The sequence below is a fragment of the Rhinolophus ferrumequinum genome, chromosome 14 (genome assembly GCF_004115265.2).
Source record: "Rhinolophus ferrumequinum isolate MPI-CBG mRhiFer1 chromosome 14, mRhiFer1_v1.p, whole genome shotgun sequence".
Classification (NCBI taxonomy): Eukaryota; Metazoa; Chordata; class Mammalia; order Chiroptera; family Rhinolophidae; genus Rhinolophus; species Rhinolophus ferrumequinum.
Window position 1 is genome coordinate 41,879,165 of NC_046297.1, and position 22,280 is coordinate 41,901,444.

The 22,280-nt window shown below is 36.7% G+C and overlaps 1 protein-coding gene across 2 annotated transcripts in view; it reads left to right on the plus strand.

Moving 5' to 3' along the window:
* The first annotated feature begins 765 nt into the window (after window positions 1–765).
* SPAG1 (sperm associated antigen 1) overlaps window positions 766–22,280 on the plus strand; it is a 58,896-nt gene continuing 37,381 nt past the window's right edge. For both annotated transcript variants that reach the window (XM_033126737.1, XM_033126736.1), the window contains exons 1-8: window positions 766–2,547; window positions 6,088–6,229; window positions 7,773–7,932; window positions 13,868–13,993; window positions 16,868–16,932; window positions 17,850–17,959; window positions 18,554–18,659; window positions 21,340–21,470. In XM_033126737.1, coding sequence (XP_032982628.1) covers window positions 2,370–2,547; window positions 6,088–6,229; window positions 7,773–7,932; window positions 13,868–13,993; window positions 16,868–16,932; window positions 17,850–17,959; window positions 18,554–18,659; window positions 21,340–21,470 — 1,018 coding nt within the window. In that variant the 5' untranslated portion in view covers window positions 766–2,369. The remainder of the gene's footprint in view (window positions 2,548–6,087; window positions 6,230–7,772; window positions 7,933–13,867; window positions 13,994–16,867; window positions 16,933–17,849; window positions 17,960–18,553; window positions 18,660–21,339; window positions 21,471–22,280) is intronic.

The following is a 22,280-nucleotide window of genomic DNA, read 5'->3' on the forward strand; positions in this document are numbered from 1 at the left end:
ATACGGTGAATGTTTAAATTTAAAAAATGTATTACAGTAAAAAACATTGCCATTAATCCCCCTCAAAAAACTCCCCGTCGCTTTGAACACACTTATCCCATCATTCTTGCCACTTTCTGAAGCACTTCTGGAAGTCCTTTTTCGTGAGTGTCTTTAGTTGTGCTGTCATGGTTGTCTCCATGTCCTGAATCATTTTGACTTTGGGGAAGAGCCAGAAGTCACATGGTGCCAGATCTGGTAAATAAGGTAGATAGATGAGGACACACTGTAATGTTTTTATTTGACAGAGATTGCTGTATACCAGAAGTGATGTGTGACACGGAGCGTTTTCATGATGGACAATTTACAGCACGCTTTAAAACACACCTGTCAAGTGTAGCTCACACCTGACTGACTGAACCAAACAAGTTGAAACTTGTCACACACTTACTAAGGTTCCACGTGCCGCTCCCTGTATTGAATATCCCTGACTTTCTGTTGGGTGACATTCAGCAGCAGCATTCACCATATTTTTTGATCACAACAGAAAGGATCAGTGTCACATATCCCTTTTAGTATGGCAATTTTTGTCAAAAACATTACATTGTGCCCTCATCCCTTATTCACCGGATCTGGCACCATGAGACTTCCGGCTCTTCCCCAAAGTCAAAATGACCATGAAAGGTAAACATTTCGAATCGATTTAGGACATCGAGGCAACCACAACAGCGCAAGTAAAGACACAAAAGAGGATTTCCAGAACTGCTTCAGAAAGTGGCAAGAACAATGGGAGAAGTGTGTTCGAAGCAAGGGGGAGAATTTTGAGGGGAATTAATGGCAATGTGTCTTTAATAAGTATTTTTTAATTTAAACATTTACCGTATGTTTGTATCACACCTTGTAACTTGTTCCCTAATAAACTGCTTGCCAGTGACTATGGACATGGAAATTGGTTCACATCCAGCCCTGATACTCAATGAGTGGCCAGTTCAATTCATTTCTTTTAACTTCGGCTTCATTGTTCAAGTGGAGGAATTAATGATAATCAGTACTGTGCTTTGAGACTATGATGCTATCTTCAGAGATTGATGTTATGAAAATTCAAAAATAGTAGATGAAATCAAAAGTCCTAAGGAAGAATAAATGTCCCTCTATAGCTGGCAGTGTGGCTTTACTGGGCTTCACTTTCCATGTTTTTACAATAGCATTTACTTGAAAGGTTTGTTGCAAAATAAAATGAAATAATCCACAAAAACCCATCCTATTAACCTATGTTAACTATTATCACCATTACTGAAAGTATTATTTGCCACACAGATGATTGTATTGGCCTTAAGATTAGTCTCCCAGCTGGTTTTGCTGTCTTCTATACTCTTCAGATTGCTCTTTCTAAAATACAAATTTCATGGCACTGTCCTGCTGAAACTCCTTAGTGGTTCCCTATTTTGATAAAATCAAAACAATTGCAAATAGTATATTTGGTCTTTGATTATCTGACTCCTTTCTTACCTCTGTCACCACTTCAACCGACTCTCAATCTTTTGGTTCTAAGGAGATGTTTGCAGCTCCTTAAGCAGGTAACAGACATTTTTTTCTTTTTTGCCTGTGCCTTTTCCCATGGCTGGCTGTCTCTCTGCATGATATGACCTTTTCTGGTGTTCTTCACCAGCTTCAGGATTTTGAAAGGTTGATTTATTGTCATCTAGCTTCTAGTATTGTTGAGAAGTCCAAAACCATTCTTAATCCTTTGTATGTGACCCATTTTCTCTCTGGAAACTTAATTTTCTTTGCCAGTGCACTGAAATTTTACAGTATGTGCCTTGGTATGGGTCTGTTTTATTCCACTGTTTTGGTCACTTGGGGGGTACTTTCAATGTGGAAACTTAGGCTCTTCAATTCTGGGAAATTTTCTTGAATTATTTAATAACTTATAACTGAATTTTCTCTAGATCTTTTTTCCAGTCTAATATTAGACTTCATTGACCTAACTTTCTCATCTTTCATTTTTTTTTTGCTCTGTAAAGATTCCTTCAGTACAGTGTCTGACTGACTCATAACCAGCACTCAGTAAACGTTGAATGCATGAAGAGAGAATCTTGTCTTTCATTTACTCTTGTATTTACTCTTTTGTATAAAGGGGAGGAAATAAGTAAATACAAGTTGCAATGTAGATATCCTGAACGTTTAATTATGTTTCTGCATTCAAGTAGGAATAGATACCAATTTACCTTGCAGACAGCAAAACAATCCAGAACAGTAACAGCGTTTTAACTCCCGTCTAAAACAAATTGAAAGGCAAAAGAGGAAAGAACTCATATGTTCACTCTCTTTATTTCTCCCCTAATGCTCCTCCTCCCTGGTGGAGCTGGGGCCGTAAGGCCAATCAGCGGATGTTGGATTGGGGGCTAGCCAATCATCCCGCGGAGGACTTATTTCCCACCCCCTCCAGTCAGCTGCTCGCGCAAGGGCGCCGAGGCGGGGAGACACGCCCCTCCCTCCGCACCTGCGGCGCACTGGTTAGTTGTGTGGCGTCCGCGTCCTCCGTAGGGTGCGGGGTGTGGGAACTCGGTGAGTACTTGGCCTCCTGGAGTAAATTATTCCTCCGCATCGCAGTCCCTCCCTCCCAGCGGGGGTGAAGGGCGGACGCGGAGGAGCAAATGCACTGTGGGACTTGAGTGAGGGAGCGCGTTGTGGGATGGACATCCTGGTGGGGGAACTAAACTGGAGGGCCGTTTCCCGCCGCTGATGGTGGCGGATATTGGGGGGGGGTCACAATAAGGGGGTTCCCAGCGGCGACCAGTCTTGTTGACCAAAGCCAGGAAGTTTCAGAGTCTTAAACTGCCCACTGACCGTTGCGGGTTGCCTGTGGAGCTCCTGGATCCCGACTGGTACCTGGTCCCTCCACCCTCTCGAGCCGCGTTGTACATAGAAACCGTTGCTACGCTTGGAGGGTGTCATTTCCTTTCGGCCTCCGGCTGTAGGGGGAGCTCGACCCTGTGTCTGCAAGAATGCCTAGGTGGGAAATGCTAAGTGGAAGAAAACAGGGTTTCCTGTTACTAGTCCCTCGCAGTTTACATAGGAGGTATTACTGATAAGCTGAGTAAGAAATACAGGAAATGGATGTGGATCAGAATGATGGAAAATGAAATCCAACTAGGACCAGGTTACAAACAGATGGAAGAGTTAGAGCAAATGTTGTATAAGTATTTTGGAACTTGAGAATTGATATTTAGTGGTCTTGAGAATGTGTATCCTACCAAAAAATGGTAGTTTTCCAAAAGTATTCACAGAGAAATGTTAAAACAGTGCTCAGAATGAAATTTGTTTAATTAGGTAAGAGGTGTCTATCATTTCACATGTTTTTCACTATTTTATTCAAATCATAAACTCAGGGGTTGCAAGACACCTTCAGTTCGAGGTGATCTATTTTAATCCCATTAGATGTTTAAATCTATCCCATCAAAGGTCCTCCAGCTCTTTGGAAAAATTCTCCCAAGGCAACCTATTCTATTCTGGACAGCATCAATAATTTAAAGTTCTTTATTTTGCTTTCCTATAACTTCCACCCTTATGGCTATCCTTGTGATGGGAGACATTCATCATACTGGACCATGCCGGTATGGTGTGAAAGCCACAGTCTCATTTCTCAAATGGATCTCATCCAAATGCTGACGAACTGTCATCTATATTCTATACCCGAATCAAAGCCAGCAGAATATGGAGGAGAAGGCGACAGAGCATCCTCTTTTTCTGCAGAGATCTAATTGATGTATGACCAGACCCCCAGAAGGCTGGCATGCGGAAGGAAATACTTCTAATGAAGTAGACCCATTGTTACTTATTTTAAAATGTATCATCCAATATATTTAAGTGCAGTGATTTTAAAAATCGTTGATAATGACTCACAATAAGAAATATATTTTCTTTACATCATGTGCGTTTATATGTATACATCTTTATAATTTCTGTTTGTGTAGATATGAAATAAAAGTTTTACAAAATATTTATTGGTATGTGTCAGGTAATCTGATTTTTTTGTTGTTCTATCTCAATATAAAACAATGCTGATTGAAAGTCACTAATTGATTTTGTGGATTGCCACCTGCAATTTGATAAGCATAAGTATGATGCTTAAGTATGTGGACTCTGTGGTTGCCCACTGAGATTCACATCTTCCGTTCACTGCTTAATAGCTATCTGATCATAGGCAGTTTACTTACTTGAAACATCAACTTCCTCATCTGTAAAATGGGAGTCATTAATATCCTACATGAGAATGGTTTTGGAGAGTTAAGTGAGATAATACATGGCACATAGTAATTTAGCTCCATAAATGTTAACTATTGTTACTGTTTTCTGTTTAAAAATAAAACCTACCTAATGCAGTAGTTGTGATATAAGATTCTGGTGTCTAGTGCCCAGAGATTGCGACTCAGGTACCCAAAGAAGGAGAGAGGAGCAAAGATTTTTATTAAAGCGAAAGTACAGCTCTCTCACGAGAGGGGGTACCTGAAATTGGGATGCCCACTGACTAAGGCAAAAGTCTCTTTTATACTTTCTCTTGCGTGTTTGGGGAAGGGAGTTGGCACCTTCTGATGGATTTAGTCTATCCAATTTGCTCTGTTTGTCCAGCCTAAAGGGATTTACGAAATAACCCATTTATCCCTTGAGGAATGTTACATTGTTGCCCTGTAGCAAATGAGTCATTCCAGAACCTGGAGTTCCAAGATATGGCTGCCTTTGTTTATTTTACCAGGGACTTCCCTGTTTACCTAACAACGTGCTAACTAACCTGTCTCAGTTGAAGGATTGAGGTAATACATGTACAGTATTTACAGTGGTGCCCAGCACACATTAAGAGCTATGTAAGTATTTGTTGCTGTTATTATCATCATTAGCAGCAGTATCATTAGAATGAAATTGCATGACCTTCTTTTCCCAGTTCAACTCAGCAAGTGTTTCTTAAGAGGTATAAGGTACTACTTATTCTGCTAGTCCTGAGTATGTGAAGATGAATAAAGTAGTCGTAAAGATCACTCACAATCTAGAAGAGGAGACAGAGAACCATAATTAGAACATGTGCTATATGCTATGAGGGAGGTCTGTACAGAGTGCCATTAGAACACAAATCTGGGGGCTGTTCATTGATGGGAGTGGGTGCAGGGAATGGGGAAAAGGGTGATGTTAAGGAGAGTTACAGCAAGGATGTTACTTATGTTTGTGCTGAATCTTGAAGGGTGGTTGGGATGTTAACAGCTAAAGTAGAAGGTCATTTAAACCAACATTAAAAGATACCCTAAAAAGCAGATTGAGTACTAAAGCGAATCAGAATATGCCACTCCCAAATAGGCCACTTTGGCATAAGGATTATTTTGAGCTGAAGAAATTAAACAACAGGAAGAACTCTGCCCTCACCCTCTGCCTAAAAGCAGGGCATAAATTTCTCTCTGTGGTTTTCCCTCCTCCCCTCTCCCATATCAGGAGGAGAAGAACAATTCTTACCACAGTAGAGAGACAGTCAGCCCTGAGATAAGTCTGCATAAACAAATATTAAAATAACCCTTTCATTTGTTTCTTCCACAAATTTACTTTCTCCTAGAAGCCAAAACATCTTTTCCTTCTGATCGCTTTGCCACAATTTATCACCTTTTGTTAAAATGATTAGGCTCCCAGGCTGAACAGTGTCTTTGGATTTTTACTTTTTTGTGAAGCCCCCATGTGCATATAAAATAAACCTTTTCTCCTGTTAATGTGTGTTTTCTTAGTTTAACTTGCAGGCATCAGTTACTGAATTTAAATGGGTAGAGGAAAGTTTTTTTTTCCCTTTATGGCACCAAAACATGTTTTGTCATTATATTTCAACTTTGCTTAAGTAAAGATTAAGTGAGATAATCCGTGTGTGGGACATAGTAACTTTGCTCCATGAATGTTAACTATTGTTATCAGGAAGAGAGAGTTTAAAATGAGTAGCCTTCCTCCTTGGAAAAAACACTCCACCTCCTTTTCTAAAGAAATGAAAAATAAATATTACAGAGTACCTAGATGGTTATTACTATCCAAATTGAGTATTATATATATTAGATTCCTGTTTTCCTATATATATTTTAGCCATGACTGCCAAAGATAATTCATCATTGTGGGGCTTTGGAACAACAAAAACATTCAAAATTCCCATTGAACACTTGGATTTCAAGTATATTGAAAAATGTTCAGACGTTAAACACTTGGAAAAAATTCTTTGTGTGCTCAGGTAAGCATTTAAAAATTATTTCATATTTCAGTATGCCAATTTTAATTACACTGTTGTTCCCTTCGAAAAGTCGAAGCTACATTAGAAACATTGGAGAAAGTTTTCAAATATTGAGATTGTTTGTTGTATTTGCCCATGTTAGGTTGCAAAATAGTGATTTTCATCCTGTGATTCATTTGCACGGTTCTGGCTAGATCTACTTCCAGTTTGTGATTTAGGCACTTTTCTCACTTCCTCCACATTTTCTAGGAAAAATAGCTGTGAGAGTAGCCAGTAGGAGGTAAGGTTAGCTCACCAGCCTACACTGATGAAGTTCTTTGGCACTCTTCCACTTCTCTTCTGCCAATAAAGGTGGGTGACTCACTGCGAGCTGGTCCTATGGAGGATGGTGGGGAGGCCAGGAGGCAGGACCGGAAGGCAGGCAATCAGGGGCTTCTCTGGGAAAGAGCCCCATGGCAGTGATTGTTAAACTTTAATAGACATCTAATGTGGTTATTAAAAATGCAAATCTGAATAAAAATGCAAATACGAGGGTCCTATTCCCAGAGATTCTGCTTTGGGAAATCTGGGGTGGGGCCCAGGAGCATGTGTTTTTAGTGAGTGCCTAGCTGATTGACATGCAGATGATCAAGGGACCCCACTTCAAGAAACACTGCCCTATACCACCTGTTTTGGTTTTCATTGTTTTCCTTTTTGCTTTTCTCAGCAATATAATAGCATTTCCATTTATATTTTGTCAAGGACTGATACAGAAAATGACAAGTTTATGGGATGAAAGATTGAAAGCCACAGTAATAATGTTGGTTCTACGAATTTCTATGAATAACTTAATTAAATTATATTGCATTGATTTGAGTTATTAATTTAATTTGAAAATGGGATTTATTTCTACTTTTCTAAAAATTTAAAAGTAAACAGACACACAAGAGAAGGGCAAAAGATTGATTTTCCTTAAAAAAACAAATGATGAAAAGGATAGATGTCTCCATTTAACTCTCTAAGGAAGGAATTTTGTTCCTTGAATCGTTGAATTTAGAGGCATGTCTTTCTAAACTGTTTTTCTGCCTTTTTCTCATTTTCTTCCTATCTTTTTGCAGGGGGATGGAGGGAGAGTGGGAGGATAGGGGGAGGGTGCCAGGAGCTTCTCCTAGAAAAGGAAGTCCAAAGTCTCACTTTCTGCCTGTCTCTAATATTGAATTTCCATTTGTAAGTTTAAAATTACATTATGTACGAAATGAATGGGTGTTAAAGAGGAGAGAAAATATTACTTATTCAACTTTTAAAGTCTGTTGATGGAAATTTGTGTCTTTGGAGCTCCTTTTTTTCTTTCGTTGCATCACTGTATAGATCAACAGATAATAATGGAGGTTGTGCTGGCTGAGGAAGGTGAGTGGGAGGCAGCAGCCCATCCTTCCACCTGTGCAGGGGCAGTCCTTGAGATCTCTGCAGAACCCCTGGGCTCCACGGAACCCAGCTTGCAAACCATTGTTCAAGATGATCTCTGCGTAAAGTGGTAACACTAAAAGTCTGAAATATTTTAAAGGTCTGGTGAGGAAGGATATTATCCAGAACTTACAGAATTTTGTGAAAAGCACCTTAAAGGATTGGCTCCAGGAAGTAGAGCTTTGAGGAAAGACAAACCTGCAGCGACAGCATCCAGTTTTACAGCAGAAGAATGGGAAAAAATTGATGGTGATATAAAGGTATAGAGTAACACCAGTTTTTGTGACATTGTCCTATTATATATATATGTCTACTTCATTTATCTGAAATCCTAGGCATCTATTTTTGTCAGTGAAGGGCTTCTATTGGTAATTACTTAGGTCATACCAGTTTCTTCTTACATCTAGGAGAATACGTGTGTATGCATGAGCGTGCTCCCACACAAGTGTGTATTTTAAATGACCGAAGAAATGGTTCCATGCTATGAACCATTTCAATTATCTTATATAAGTAGTGTTATATAAACATGTTTGTTTATAATTTTTTTGTACAAATTGCAATAAATTACTAGAATTCAAATTACTTGATCAAAAGATTTGAATGTTTTTAAGGCTTTTGAAACCTATTTCTATATTTTCAGAAAAGTTGTAATGTACCCTTTTACTCTCCCACCAGTCATGTATAAGAATGCTCATTTTCAGGTACTCTTCTCTAGATACAGTAATAATTTTTACATTTTTTAATGAATTGTTGAAAAAAATGATAGTGGTTTTTCTTTTTACTAGTAAAGTTAAAATTTTTTTCATTTATCTGTCAATTGAATTTCTTTAGGTAATGGCCTGCTTGTATCTTTACTAATTTCTTTTAATTAGCTTTATTGAGCTAAATTTACATTTAAAAAATTAGGAATTTTATGGTACACATTTCCCTGAGTTTTGACAAATGTATACGCTAGGGAACATTTCCATTACCCCTAAAAGTTTCCTTATGCACTTTGTGGTCAGTGTGGACCCTGCAGCCTGGCCTCTGGTAACCACTTGAACTGCTATCACTATAGATTTACCTTTTCTAGAATTCAAATAAATATAATCATACAGTATGTTGTCTTTTGTGACAGACTTCTTTCACTTAGCATAATACTTTTGAAATTCGTCTATGTTGTTACATGTGTCCATAGTTCATTCCTTTTAATTGCTGAGTAGTATTGAATTGTATAGATATTACAGTTTAACCGTTTACCTGTTTATAAACAAATGCTAAAATGTTTTCCAAGTGGCAATTCTGCTAGTAATTGATAAAAATCCCAGCTGTTCTACATCCTTGTCAACAAGTAATATTGTCAGTTTTGTTCATTTTATCTATTTTATTAGGTATATAGTGATACCTCATTTTGGTTTTAATTTGCATTTCTCTAATGATTACAGAGGTTGAGTGCCTTTTCATGTGCTTATCTGTCATCCACTTATCTTTAGTGACATGTCTTTGAATTCTTTCCCATTTGAAAAAATTGGATTGTTTATGTTCTTATGGAGTTGTAAGGTACATGCTTTTCATTAGATAAATCGTTTGCAAATATTTTCTGATATTCTGTGGCTTGCTTTTTCATTTTTTAATGGTGTCTTTGGAAGAGCAAAAGTTTTAAATTTTGATGAAAGTTTTCTTTTTTTTCCTCTCTTTCTTCTGCCTCCCCCCCTCCAATCCATTTCAAGCCGTTGTTTCTCAGTTTAGTTGTATGGGACACAGCTCCCTGGCCCATGCTGGTATTATGAGCCTTGCGCTCCCCCCTGCTGAGGCCAGTCGGCGGCTCACAGCAGCTCACAGCAGCTCTCCCTGGGTGCTGACTGGTGGCCACTCATGGCAGCACACAGCAGCCTGCGGCAGCACACAGTAGCTCATGCTGGCTGCCGGCCACACACGGTGGCTGCTGGCCACTCACGCTGCCAGCCGCTCATGAGGCACAGAGCAGCCCACGCGGCTGCTCACGGCAGCCCAGCTCCAGGGAGAGCTGTTGTTCACAATCTTAGCTGTAGAGGGTGCAGCTCATTGGCCCACGTGGGAATCGAACAGATGGGGCCTTTGGCATTAGGAGCACAGAGCTCCCACTGCCTGAGCCACTGGGCTGGCCCCAAATTTTTCTTTGAATATTTTGAGCTTTTGTGTCCTACTTAAGAAATCTTTGTCTAATCCAAGATTCTTATGTTTTCTCCTATTAATCTTCTAGAAAGTTTACAGTTTTAACTCTTAAATTTATGTCTATGATCTGTTTTTTTTGTCTGGATGTGTGTGTGTGTGTGTATGTGTACATACACATATATATATGCACACGTATACAAATACATGTCATACACACACATTCATGCATTCTTATCTGGATATCCAAGTGTTCAAGCATCATTTAATAAAAGATTATCCTTTCCTCATTGAACTTCTTGTATCATTGTCAAAAGTCAATGGACAGAGTATTCTGGGTCTATTTCTGGACTCTTGTCTATTGTTTCATTAATCTAAATGTCTGTCTTTACTCCAGTACTTCATTGTCTTGATTACAGTAAGTCTTGAAATCAGATAGTGCGTGTCCTCTGAAATTGTTCTTTTTCAAAGTTTTTTTTTTGGCTATCCTAGGTCATTTGCTGGCCAATTTCTACAAAATAAATTGCTTGTATATGGATTGGGATTGTGTTGAATTTATGGATCAATTTTAGAAGAACTGATATCTTAACAATATTGAGATTTCTGATCCATGTGCATCATATATTTTTCTGCTCATTTAGGTCTTCTTTAATTTTTTGCACCAATGTCTTATAGTTTTCAGTGTATACTTCTTGCACATTTTTGTTAAATGTATTCTTAAGTATTTAATATATTTTATGCTATTGTAAGGTTAATGTTTTTTAATTTCAATTTTTTTGCTCATTCTAAGACACTCCAGTTATGAAAGTTTGTTTTTACATTGTGGTAAAATTCACATCATATAAAATTTACTGTCTTAACCATTTTTAAGTGTACAGCTTATTAGTGTTAAGTATATTGTTGTGCAACCAAACTCCAGAACTTTTGTCTTACAAAACTAAAACTCTGTACCCCTTAAACAACAACTCTCCACTCACACCTCCTTCCCCAGCCTCTGATAACCACCATTTTACTTGGTTTCTATAATTTTGACTAATCTAGATACATCATATCAGTGGGATTGTCATTTTCATTTTCATTTGTACATTGATAGCTTATAGACAGCTAATTCACCTTTTATATTTACGATGTATTCTGTGATCTTGTTAAATTCATATGAACAAATTAGTTCTAGTAGCTTTTTTGTAGATTCCTTGGATTCTACATGCAGGATTATGTCATCTGTGAATAATGAGAGGTTTACTACTATTCTAGTCTGGCTCCCTTATTTCTTTTACTTGCCTTATTGCACTGGTTTAGACCTCTAGAACAATTTTGAAGTGAGAACTGACATCCTTGTCTTATTCCCAGTCTTAGAGGAAATAATTCAGTCTTTCATTATGAAATATAATGTTAACTTTAGATTTGTGTAGATGCCTTTTATCAGGTTGAGGAAGTTCCCATTTGTTCCTTATTTGATGACAATTTTTATCATGAATGGGTATTGAATTTTGTGAAATGCTTTTTCTGCATTTATTGGGATAAACATATAGTTTTCTTTGTAGTCTATTAATAAGGTAAATTATGTAGTACACCAGTTTTGATTAGTACACTGTTATACTAGTCTTTCATTCCAGGATAAACCCTATTTGGTCATGATGTATCTTTTTTATATATTGTTGGATTTGATTTGCCAACATTTTGTGAAGGATTTTTGTATCTATGACCATGAGAAATATTGGTTTAAGGTTGTCTTGTAATGTTATTGTCTGGTTTTGGTAGCAGGGTGATACATAGAATGAGTTGGGAAATAGTGTCCCCTTTTCTATTTTCTACAAAGGTTTGTGCATAATTGATACTATTTCTTCCTTAATTGTTTTCTAGAATTCACCATTGATGCCATTGGGCCTGGGGTTTTCTTAATAGGAAAAATTTTAAACTAAAATTTTAATTCAGTTTCCTTACTGATACTGAGCTATTCCAGTTATCGTCAGAGTTTTCTCTCTGTCTAGCTACATCCTGTTGGATATCTTCCCCCCAAATCCTTGCAATCTTGGCCTCCCTGAAGTCTGAACTCTGTTCTTCTGAATTCAGCAAGATCACAGTGCTGTTTGGATTTCTTTCCCTATTCTGTATCCTGAAAACTCTAGGCTGTCAATAGAGGCAAATGTAAGACTTACCTTATTTGTTTCCCTTCTTTCAAGGATCATTGTCCTGTGCTACCTATTGTCCAATGTCTGAAAACCATTGTTTCATATATTTTATTCAAGTTTCTAGAGTTTAGGCAAAGTTTCTGTTACTCTATCAGAGCCAGGAGGAGAAGTCCCTTTATTGATTTTTTTCTGTTATTCATTTGTAAGAGTTCTGTCCTTTATACTTGTATTTTAAACTTTCTCTCAATTTTTAAATTTTCCTTTTAAATTTTGTGTATACTGTTATTTAATATTTAATTTTTATGTAATCACACCTCTTGATTTTATCCTTTATGATCTTTGTTTGTCTTATAGTTATGCAAAGTTTCTTTCCACCAGATATATATATTTTACCCATATGTTCTCAGAGTCCCTTTATGTGGTTTCATTTTGCTTAAGAAATAAGTTTTTAAATGATCTCTGGAGAAATAGTTCTTTTTTGTTTTTCTCTATGTTGTTCAGCACATTCTTCTGGGGTGAATTATGTGTTCGAAAACAATTGTGAAGTAATGTCTTCTCTAACTCAGAATGCTAAGTTTTAAAAAACTTTCAGCTTTCTCATTTTACCATTTGATTGACTTGAATTTGAAAATCTGGTAATTAATCTATAAGTTAAAATAGCAGTTTGTGTCCAGAGTTCTTTGGCTCTATTTTCTGAGGGGCACACCACTTACTTTCAGTTGCAGAAACTGCTTTTGTCCCAACTGTTACTTTTTGAGTTAGTCTTCTTCCCATCTCCCTTTATTTCATACTTTTCTTGCCACTTCTCCCTCATTCCCCATTTACCTTTCTTCCCTTACTGGTTTTCTTTTTCTCCTCCTGTTTGCCCCCTTTTCATCCTCCCTGCCTCCTGTATAGATAATGTAGGTAATATAGTTTATTATCTATAGGTAATATAGTTTATTGCGGCATCCCAGTGCCTATTTTAAGAGTGTTTCACAAATATTAGACCCTCACTATATAAATTCTATAATAAATAATATAATTTCCTGGATAATAAAGAAATCTCTTACTCAGGTTTTTCCTGGCACCTGTGCCAATTCAGTTTAATAAACATTACTGTGCACCTATTATGTGCCAGATACTGTGCCATGTTCTTCAATCACAAAGATGAGATTACAACATAGGCTCTGCCCTCAAAGTGAGAGAGATGAACAATAAATAGATTATTTAAAATCTTTATGCTAATACGTGAAGGAGGAGCATTTTCAGCCCAACCCAGAAATTCAGGGAATGAAATGCTTGCTGGAAGAGATGATGAATAATAAGATCTTGTAAGATAAATAAAAGTAGTAAGGGCAACAACAATATGAATATACTTACCCATACTGAACTGTACTCTTAAAAATGATTCAGATGATAAATTTTATGTTATGTGTATTTTAGCACAATAAAAAAGTAGGAAGGGTGTTCCAAGTAGAGAGAATAGTATGATTAAATTGTCACGATTATTATGCTAAACAAAATAAGTCAGACAGAAAAAGTCAAGAACCATTTGATTTCATTGATAGGTGGTATATAAAACTGAAAACAACAAAGGAATAAGACAAACAAATGAAGAAACAAAAACTCATAGACATAGACAATATTTTAGTGGTTACCAGAGGGTAAAGGGGGCGGGGAATGGTAGATGAGGGTAAAAGGGATCAAATATATGGTGATGGAAGGAGAACTGACTCTTTGTAGTGAACACACAATGTGATATATAGATGATGTGTTACAGAATTGTACAGCTGAAACCTATATAACTTTACTAATAATTGTCACCCCAATAAACTTTAATTATTAAAAAAAATTGACCTATGGGAAACTTTGATGATGTATACTCCTTTCTAATACCTGGTTAATTATTCCAAACTGCATATTTACCTTCATTTTTCTCCCTTCTTCTCAGAGTTGGGTATCAGAAATTAAAAAAGAAGAAAATAAAATACACTTCCATGAAACTGAAACATTTCCAGCAATGGAAGAAAATATGCCTCCAGTTCGTGGTTCAAACAGCTGTCTTCATGTTGCCACAGTAGGCCTTTTTGTGTGGAGTGTGGGTAGTAAGGGGGGGAGGTAGTAAGAGAGCTATCTCGGTTTAACCAGTGTGGCTAACGTGTGATGTCCTTTAGGAGAGCTGGGGAATGTTTTCATTTGGTCATGTGCTGTTACCTTTTTCAGGAGGCTGTATTTCATAACTTGGAAATCAAAATGAAACAGCTTCTTCCTTTGAATACTTTCATTTTGGGATTATCGCCTTTCCTCATTTTTTTCTTTTGCTCTTCTGTCTCTTCTGTTCTGACCAATTTTGATGAGCACATAAGATTGAATTCAGTGTGTGAGAATTCCAGGGAATAATTTTATGTATCCAGTAGAGGCAGAGAGGAAATAGTTCACTACATAATTAACTATGGATTTAAAATATTAAACAGATACTTTCAAGCAGTTATAGATGTCTTTCCTTTGTTCAGTGCATGTTTTTTCCCCCTTATCTCTGGCCCCTTTTGATTACTCCTCTATAGGTGATCCCTATTTTGTCATTTAGACCTCTCCTTTTTAACCCAGGGGTTCCATACCGTGTTTCTCCGAAAATAACATCTAACCGGAAAATAAGCCCTAGCATGATTTTTCAGGATGACATCCCCTGAACATAACCCCTAATGCATCTTTTGGAGCAAAAATTAATGTAAGACATGGTCTTATTTTCGGGGAAAGACGGTAGATAAGGGGCCTGTTAGAGTTCCAGGTCCATTTTGCTTAAAATTATTTTAAGTTGAAACTGAGCTTCTTGGCATCCACCTCCTCCTGATGTTACAGAACTTAGCCCTTGTGTCCTGGGTTTTCATGTGGATAACACATTCCATTTCCTCTGCCCTACTTTTTTTTTTGTTTTGTTTTCTATCATTTCTACCTTAGTCTCTTCATTCTGGGTTAACTCATTCTTGTCATTCTCATCTCCTCCTTGAATCCTCAGTTTTATTTAAAAAAACATCCATAGCCCTTCACCACTCTGCCCTTGATAATTTACCTTCCAAGATCTTTTCACTCCCTGTTAGGAATTACTCAGGTAGGGATGCCACTGTCTGTAATCAATGAATTTACATTCATGGAACACCCATTATGTGCTAAGTCTGTGCCCGGAAAATACAACAATGAATAAGACTTAGTCTCTGCCCTCAAGGGGCTTATAGTCCAATGGGGTAGATAGACTGGTGGTGTCGTGGTTCTCACAGCATGGTCTGTGGACCCTGGTCGTCCCAGAGATCCTTCTAGGGGGTCCAGAAAGCCAATGCTATTTTAAAAAATAATGCTACTGCCTTGTCCTTTTCACTGTGTTGACATATGTACAGAGGGTAAAACTGGTGGTACTTTAGCACAAATCAAGGCAGTGGCACCAAGCTGTACTAATAGTCATTGTATTCCCCACTGCTGTGCACTCACAGTAAAATATTCCAACTTAACAAAAATGTCTTGGATGAAACAGTAAAACATTCTTATTTTATTAAATCTTGAATCTTGAGGGCACACCTTTTTAACATTCTGTATGACAGAAATGGGAAGCATGCGGAAAGCACTGTGAAGTGAAATATTATTGTTATCTCAAGAAAAACACTTGTATGATTAAGTTGCTAGCTTAAGTAGCCTAGCCACTTTTTCCTGGAATAATTTTTATTTGAAAGAGTGACTGACAGACTGGTAATAGAAGCTTGGGTTTTTGGCAAACACTGTATTAAAAATGAATGAAGTGGGCTTGTCACTTCAGGGAAAACCACTGACAGTGTTTTTTGCCAGTGATAAAACTGAGCTGTCAAGTACAATTGAGCGTATTTCGTGTTCTTATGTGGCTCTTGAATATCTGCTTGTGACAAAACAATTTCTCCTTAAGGGGCATACTTAAAGACTTTTCTGATGAATTCCATGAAGATAGTAAAAATAGGATTTTTTAATTGTATAATGAAATGTATGAATATTTGAAAGCTCTGCATAACTACTAATGAACAATGCACAATGTTACAAAACTGTGCGTGGGTAAATGACCCATTTAAAGTGGTTTCAGATTATGACTTTTAAGAAACTATTTGTGAGCACAATGGCTATTGTTGCTTTCCTTCCATTCTCTTCTGGTGCTTGCAGTGGGCATGTGACCTAGGGTGGGCCACTTAATAACACCAAACTAGTGTTTGGTCAGGGATGGGCACATGTCCCAAGCTAGCCAATCACAGTCCTTCCCTGGGATTTCTAGAACTCTCCTTTTCCTTTCTGATTGGAAAGCCTGTGAGGTTATAATCCCAGACTGCTTGTGGCCATGCTTGCTACTACATGGAAATAACAAGTAGCCAGCAGGGAAAATGAAATCAATAGGCAGAGAAAAGCAGAAACTAGGGACAGGGGGAGAGAGGGAGAACTGGAGAAAGAGAGACCATGTGATACCTTTATCCAGCAAAATCCCTGCCCTTGCATCAGTTTGGTTACATAAACTAATAATTTATTTTTTGTAAATAGAATTAGTGCAAGTTGGGTGTCTGTCATTGCAAACAAACCAGCTTTGACTAATACAGCAAAGTAGTTGTTCTTCTCCAATACCCAGGTTTTAAAAGAATGAATGATAATTTAATACTTTTTTAATAAGAAAATCACTAATAATCACATTTCACACTTAAGTTTTTAAATTTTATATACGTACTTAAAGTTCTGTAGATTACTCCTAAAATTAACTACAAATTTAAAATCCTTTTTAAGCCTACTGATATTATGTTAATAATTTTAATACTGGGGTTATAACTTCCAGGGTACCTATTTTTCTTTCTATTCAATTTGTATATCTTAATCTAGTACTTCACATTGCGTTTATAGTAAAGCCTGCTAATCTTATATTACATGTCTCATAAATATGATTTTATTCTTTCAGGAAAAATGTTCTAAAATTAGATCAGCTAAAAAGAAAATTCCGAGGGATTATGCAGAGTGGGATAAGTATGTTTTATATTTCCTTATGCATAATTTATCACTGAAAAATTCTCTACCATAAAATGCTACAATCATTTCTTTTTTTTTCCCTTTTCTTCCTCCCTCCCCCGCCCCCCACTCCGGTTCAGGCCGTTGTTTCTCAGTCTAGTTGTGTAGGACACAGCTCCCTGGCCCACGCTGGTATTATGAGCTTTGCACTCCCCCCTGCTGAGGCAGTTGGTCACCAGTCATTGGTCGGCCGCTCACAGCAGCTCACAGCAGCTCTTGGTTGCTGGCCACTCACACTGGCCACCAGCCGCTCATGGCAGCACACAGTAGCCCGAGGCGGCACACAACAGCCCAGCTCCAGGGAGAGCTGTTGTGCACAATCTTAGCTGTAGAGGGCGCTACACTGGCCCATGTGGGAATCGAATCGGCGACCTCGGCGTGAGGAGTACCGCACTCCAACCACCTGAGCCACTGGGCTGGCCCAATAATTTCTTAATTATTATGAACCTGAAAATATCAAGAATACCAAGGCATTTCAGTAGAGTGCTAAGAATATATGATCTAAGCACTCTTGATCTTTTTTTTTTCATTAAATAAAAATCTTGTGTATCCCTTTGTTTCTAAGAGCAACCCAAAATAACTAATGGATTCCATATACACATTTAATATAAAAATGAACAAGAATTTTAAATTGAGAGAAATTTGTCACATTTTAATTACAAAGTTCTGAACAGTTTAGGTTTGATTAATATTTAAGTTCTCACTAAATTGCCTGGTTTCTAAGACAAAATACAGATGACTTTTGATGCAAACCTATTATGAATTTTTGGAATATATGTTTAAAGTCACAATGATGCAAATACAAGAATAATAATAACAAATTTTCTTTTTAAGCTTATATTGTACTTTTTTCAGTTTCTGTTATTCTTTTTAAGATTTGATGCGGAAAAGGAATGTTCAAAAATTGATGAAGATTACAAAGAAAAAACAGTAGTAAACAACAAGTCACATTTGTCTAAAATTCAGACAAGAGTAGACACAGCAGGTAATTGGGGAAAAATAAAAATAATTTAGTATCTCTAAATTTTTTGAATTACAATAAAAGCTATCAAACTAGAAGACATTCTCTTTAAGTGCTGCAGATTTCCATTAAAAGTTTATGGATTTTCTCCTCAAGTTGACCACTTTCAACAAATTCACATCTATTCTTCAACTACTTAATTTTATATGAGTAATAGTTATACTACTTAAATTTAGTAAAACTTAACAATATAAACCTATTTTTTACTGTAATTCATTTTTTATTTCTTTTTTTGTTGAATCCCTTTTTCCCTTCAAATACCTCAATTTTTTTGTCTTTTTGCCTCAAAACAAAAAAGATGGAGCAGTTTGTTTTCATTTGAAGTCCATAGGTATACAGCACCTTTAAAGAGAAACAAAACCAAGCATAAAAAATTCTAAACCATGAAAAATTGTGAATGGTTTAAAAAAAGAAAAGAATCATTCTTAAACTTAGGAAACCTTGTATTTTCTTTTATAATTTTCTGCTTCTGTTAAAATAAGCGTTCTTGGATTTAAGTTTTTTAAAAATTCTATTAAGTTATATTTTAACTTACAGCAGATAAACATGTATTTCTAGGTCTAACTGAGAAGGAAAAGGATTTTCTTGCTACTCGTGAAAAGGAAAAAGGAAATGAAGCTTTCAACTCAGGAGATTATGAAGAGGCTGTGAAATATTATACAAGGTGAGCAGATTTTTAAATTGTAGTTGAAACTGCTATTTAAAAAATGACAGTGTTTAAATTTAATTGTTGAAGTGATATAATGAGCTAGTTTGTCAGAATCACTCAAGATATTGTACTTGTGGTTTATCATAAATTCACTTGTGTTTGCCTTGTGTTTTCAATACTTTTCTCACTGCTCCCACCCTTCCCCACTTTTGACAGAGGTCCTAACTTTCCTATTTTATAGAGAAAATAGAAGCCAGCTAAAAGGAACTTGATAGAAAGTCCAGATAGCATAGACGTTAAGAAGTCAGGCTGCCTGGATCTAATCCTACTCTTTAGGCCTCTCACCACAGGGCCTTTACATACACTGGGTCCTCTGTCTAAAATACTCTTCCCTGCTCTCGTTATCTAGTTAATTCTGACTTATCCTTCAGGTCTCAACTCATGCCTCACATCTTTGGTGAAGTCTTCCCTGACCTCCCAGACTAGGTTAAATCTTCACCCTCACCCATCCTCCCCCCACCCTGATGTGCCCCATATCCCCCAATTTATAGGCTCTTACAGCAGTCTTACCTCTCTTTTGAACCCCTCTTGGAGGTACAATTTAAGTTTGTGTGATTTGATACTAACTGCACTGTAAGCTCTGTAAGAGCAGAGCCTACTTGTTAGTTTTTTTTTTATATCATTGTGTCTCCCTCAAAGTACCTGGTTCATAGTAGATGTTCAATAAATACTTGTATGAACTTTTGAAGCTCTTAAGTCTATTAAAAGTAGACTAAGTTTCTAAAATATTGTTACAAACTGTGCTTATAGAACTACTAATGCTACCTTAGAACTAAACTCTGTATAACCTTCCTTCCCTTTTGAAAGGAAGATTTTTTCCCCCAATGTTATTTGTATCTTTAGAGAGTTTTTCTCAGACTGTTTAAGTGAACATACAGGGTAAAGAGGATACCGAAGCATCACTCATTCAGTACAGCCTGCCCTATTCAGCCAGGTGGATGTCATCTCTGACATTGTTATTTCTCTTCTTGCAGTTTTCCACCAGTGGAGAATGTCTTGTCTATTACAGGGAACAAAATTTTTCTTGTCTTATTCTTTTGTGAAATCACAGGAGTTGAAGAATTAAAGCAGCATGGCATGATGGTTAAGGGAACTGAGACTTACACTTTCTGACCTTGAGTAGATTCTTCATCTCAGTTTTCTCATTGTGGTGGGCTATAATAGTGACTGCCTCAGAGTAGCTGTGAGAAGTAAATAAAATCACACACACTGAAAGTCAGGATAATATGGTGGTAAAGAGAGCAGGTCCTGGGGCAGACTATTTGGGTTTGCATCCTGACTCTTCCCTTTACTAGTGTGTGGGCTTGGACATGTTACTTAATCTTTTAGTGCATCTATTTTCTCATCTGTAAAATGGGAAGAGCAGTGATTCTTTCTGGGTTGTAATGAGCATTAAATTAATTTAGTGTTTAGTGGCTGGCATGTGGGAATACTCAGGGTCTGGTACTCTTATTATTTATTCTTACATGTATTTTCTATGTCTGATCTCTGCCCAACCACGTAACTTCTTTATATTCATCTTTGATGATCTTGGTAAAGTGACACTTTTTGTGGCTTTCCATTTTTCACCTTCTATTCCTCTTCTGGGTTTAGAAAATTCAGTGCATGGATAACCTTATCTTTCCTATATCCAGGTATATGTTATTTCATAGCATTCCAAATCAATTTTTTAAACAAGAGTTAGATAGGTTTTAAATTCTTCTTTTTACTATTTTGCACTCGTACCCTTAATCTAGCAAAATTTGCTCTCTGAAAGTCTGTATTCCTCATTCCACTGATTACCCTCCTTTGTTCCCTTCAATTAAATTCATTTGATTAAATTATCATTTCCTTAGAGTTAAATCTACTTTTAAATTACAAACTAATTTGTGTCTGTTAATACAATAACAGCTTAATAAAGGATATTAGTTGTGGTTGTTTGCTCCATTTTTTTGTACAAGGAGATGGTCCCCACCATGTAAAAAAATATATTTTTTTGACATGTGATGTTAACTAAACTGGTTTTTTAGTAGATCTACGAGTAGTTACATTTCCATGTCACCTCTAAAGCTTGAGTCAACTTTAACACTCTTACTTAACTGGATAGTTAAGCGTGTGTCTAAATGTTGATTTAGTATATTTATAGAATTGTGTTTTATTTTGATGATACAGTCTATATTAGTTTGCTAGGGCTGCCATAAATACCACAACTGGATGGCTTAAACAACAAAACTTTATTTTCTCAGTTCTGGCGGCTAGAAGTCTGAGGTCAAGGTGTCGGCAGGGCTGGTTTCTTTTGAGGTCTCTGTTCTTTAATTATAAATGGTTTTCTTCTCTCTAGGCCTTCAAGTGGTCTTTCATCTGTGTGTGTCTGTATTCTAATCTCATATTCTTATAAAGACACGAGTTATATTGGATTAGTGTCACCTTCATGACCTCATTTTAACTTAATCACATCTTTAAAGACTCTCTCTCCAAATATATTTATATTCTGAGGTACTGTGGGTTAGGACTTCAACATATGGATTGGGGGGAGGGGTACAAGTCTGCCCATAACACAGGCTATAACTGTTTTGTTTATAACTTTAGCTGAGTTTCTCTATCTTCTTATATTTACCAGTGGTCTGCTTGTTACCAATGAGTGTCTCTTTTATAGGAGCCTATCAGTGCTTCCTACTGTAGTGGCCTATAATAATCGAGCTCAAGCAGAAATCAAACTACAGAACTGGGACAGTGCTTTTCAGGATTGTGAAAAGGTCTTGGAGTTAGAACCTGGAAACTTAAAGGGTAAAAAATATTCATAAAATGCTTTTAAATTTGTAGTAGGATCCATTTAAGACTGTAGACATTCATTATGTTTACACTAAAATATTTCAAATAAACTCAGATTTCTATATGTGAATCATTACCTTCAGAAAATTACTTTTAATTTCAAGTTTAACTTGGAATTTAAGTCGCTGAGTATTGATACATTGAAGTAGCCAATAATCTCAGAAGATTGAATAAAATATATATGTGTTTTTAAAGAACTATCTCAAGGTTGCATTTAGCTGTGGGGTTTTTCTTTCATTTTTTTAATTTTGTAAAATACATATAACATAAAATTTGCCATCTTAATCATTTTTAAGTGTACAGTTCAGTGGTATTAAGTATATGCACATTGTTGTGCAGTCCTCACTACCATCCATCTCTGCAGCTTTTTTCATCATACAAAACTGAATCTTTATACCTAATAAATAACTCTATTCTTCCCTCCCCCCAGCCTCTAGCAACCACGATCCTACTTTCTGTCTCTATGATTTTACTATACTAGGTACCTTATGTAAGCAGAACCATATAGTATTTATCTTTTTGTGACTGGCTTATTGAACTGTGTCTTTTTATCCAAAAATATTTAAATATAATTTAATATAGATTTTCTGATATTTAACAATATAATAAAATAATAAGCCCACACCAAAGATCTAGAACCTTCTATTAGCGGCTCTGTGGACATTTCCACCTAAGTGTCCATAGACATTTTAAATTAAACATGTCCAAAACCAACTGCATCTTTCTACCAAAACCTGTACTCTGTCCCTATTTTCAGTCTCAGTG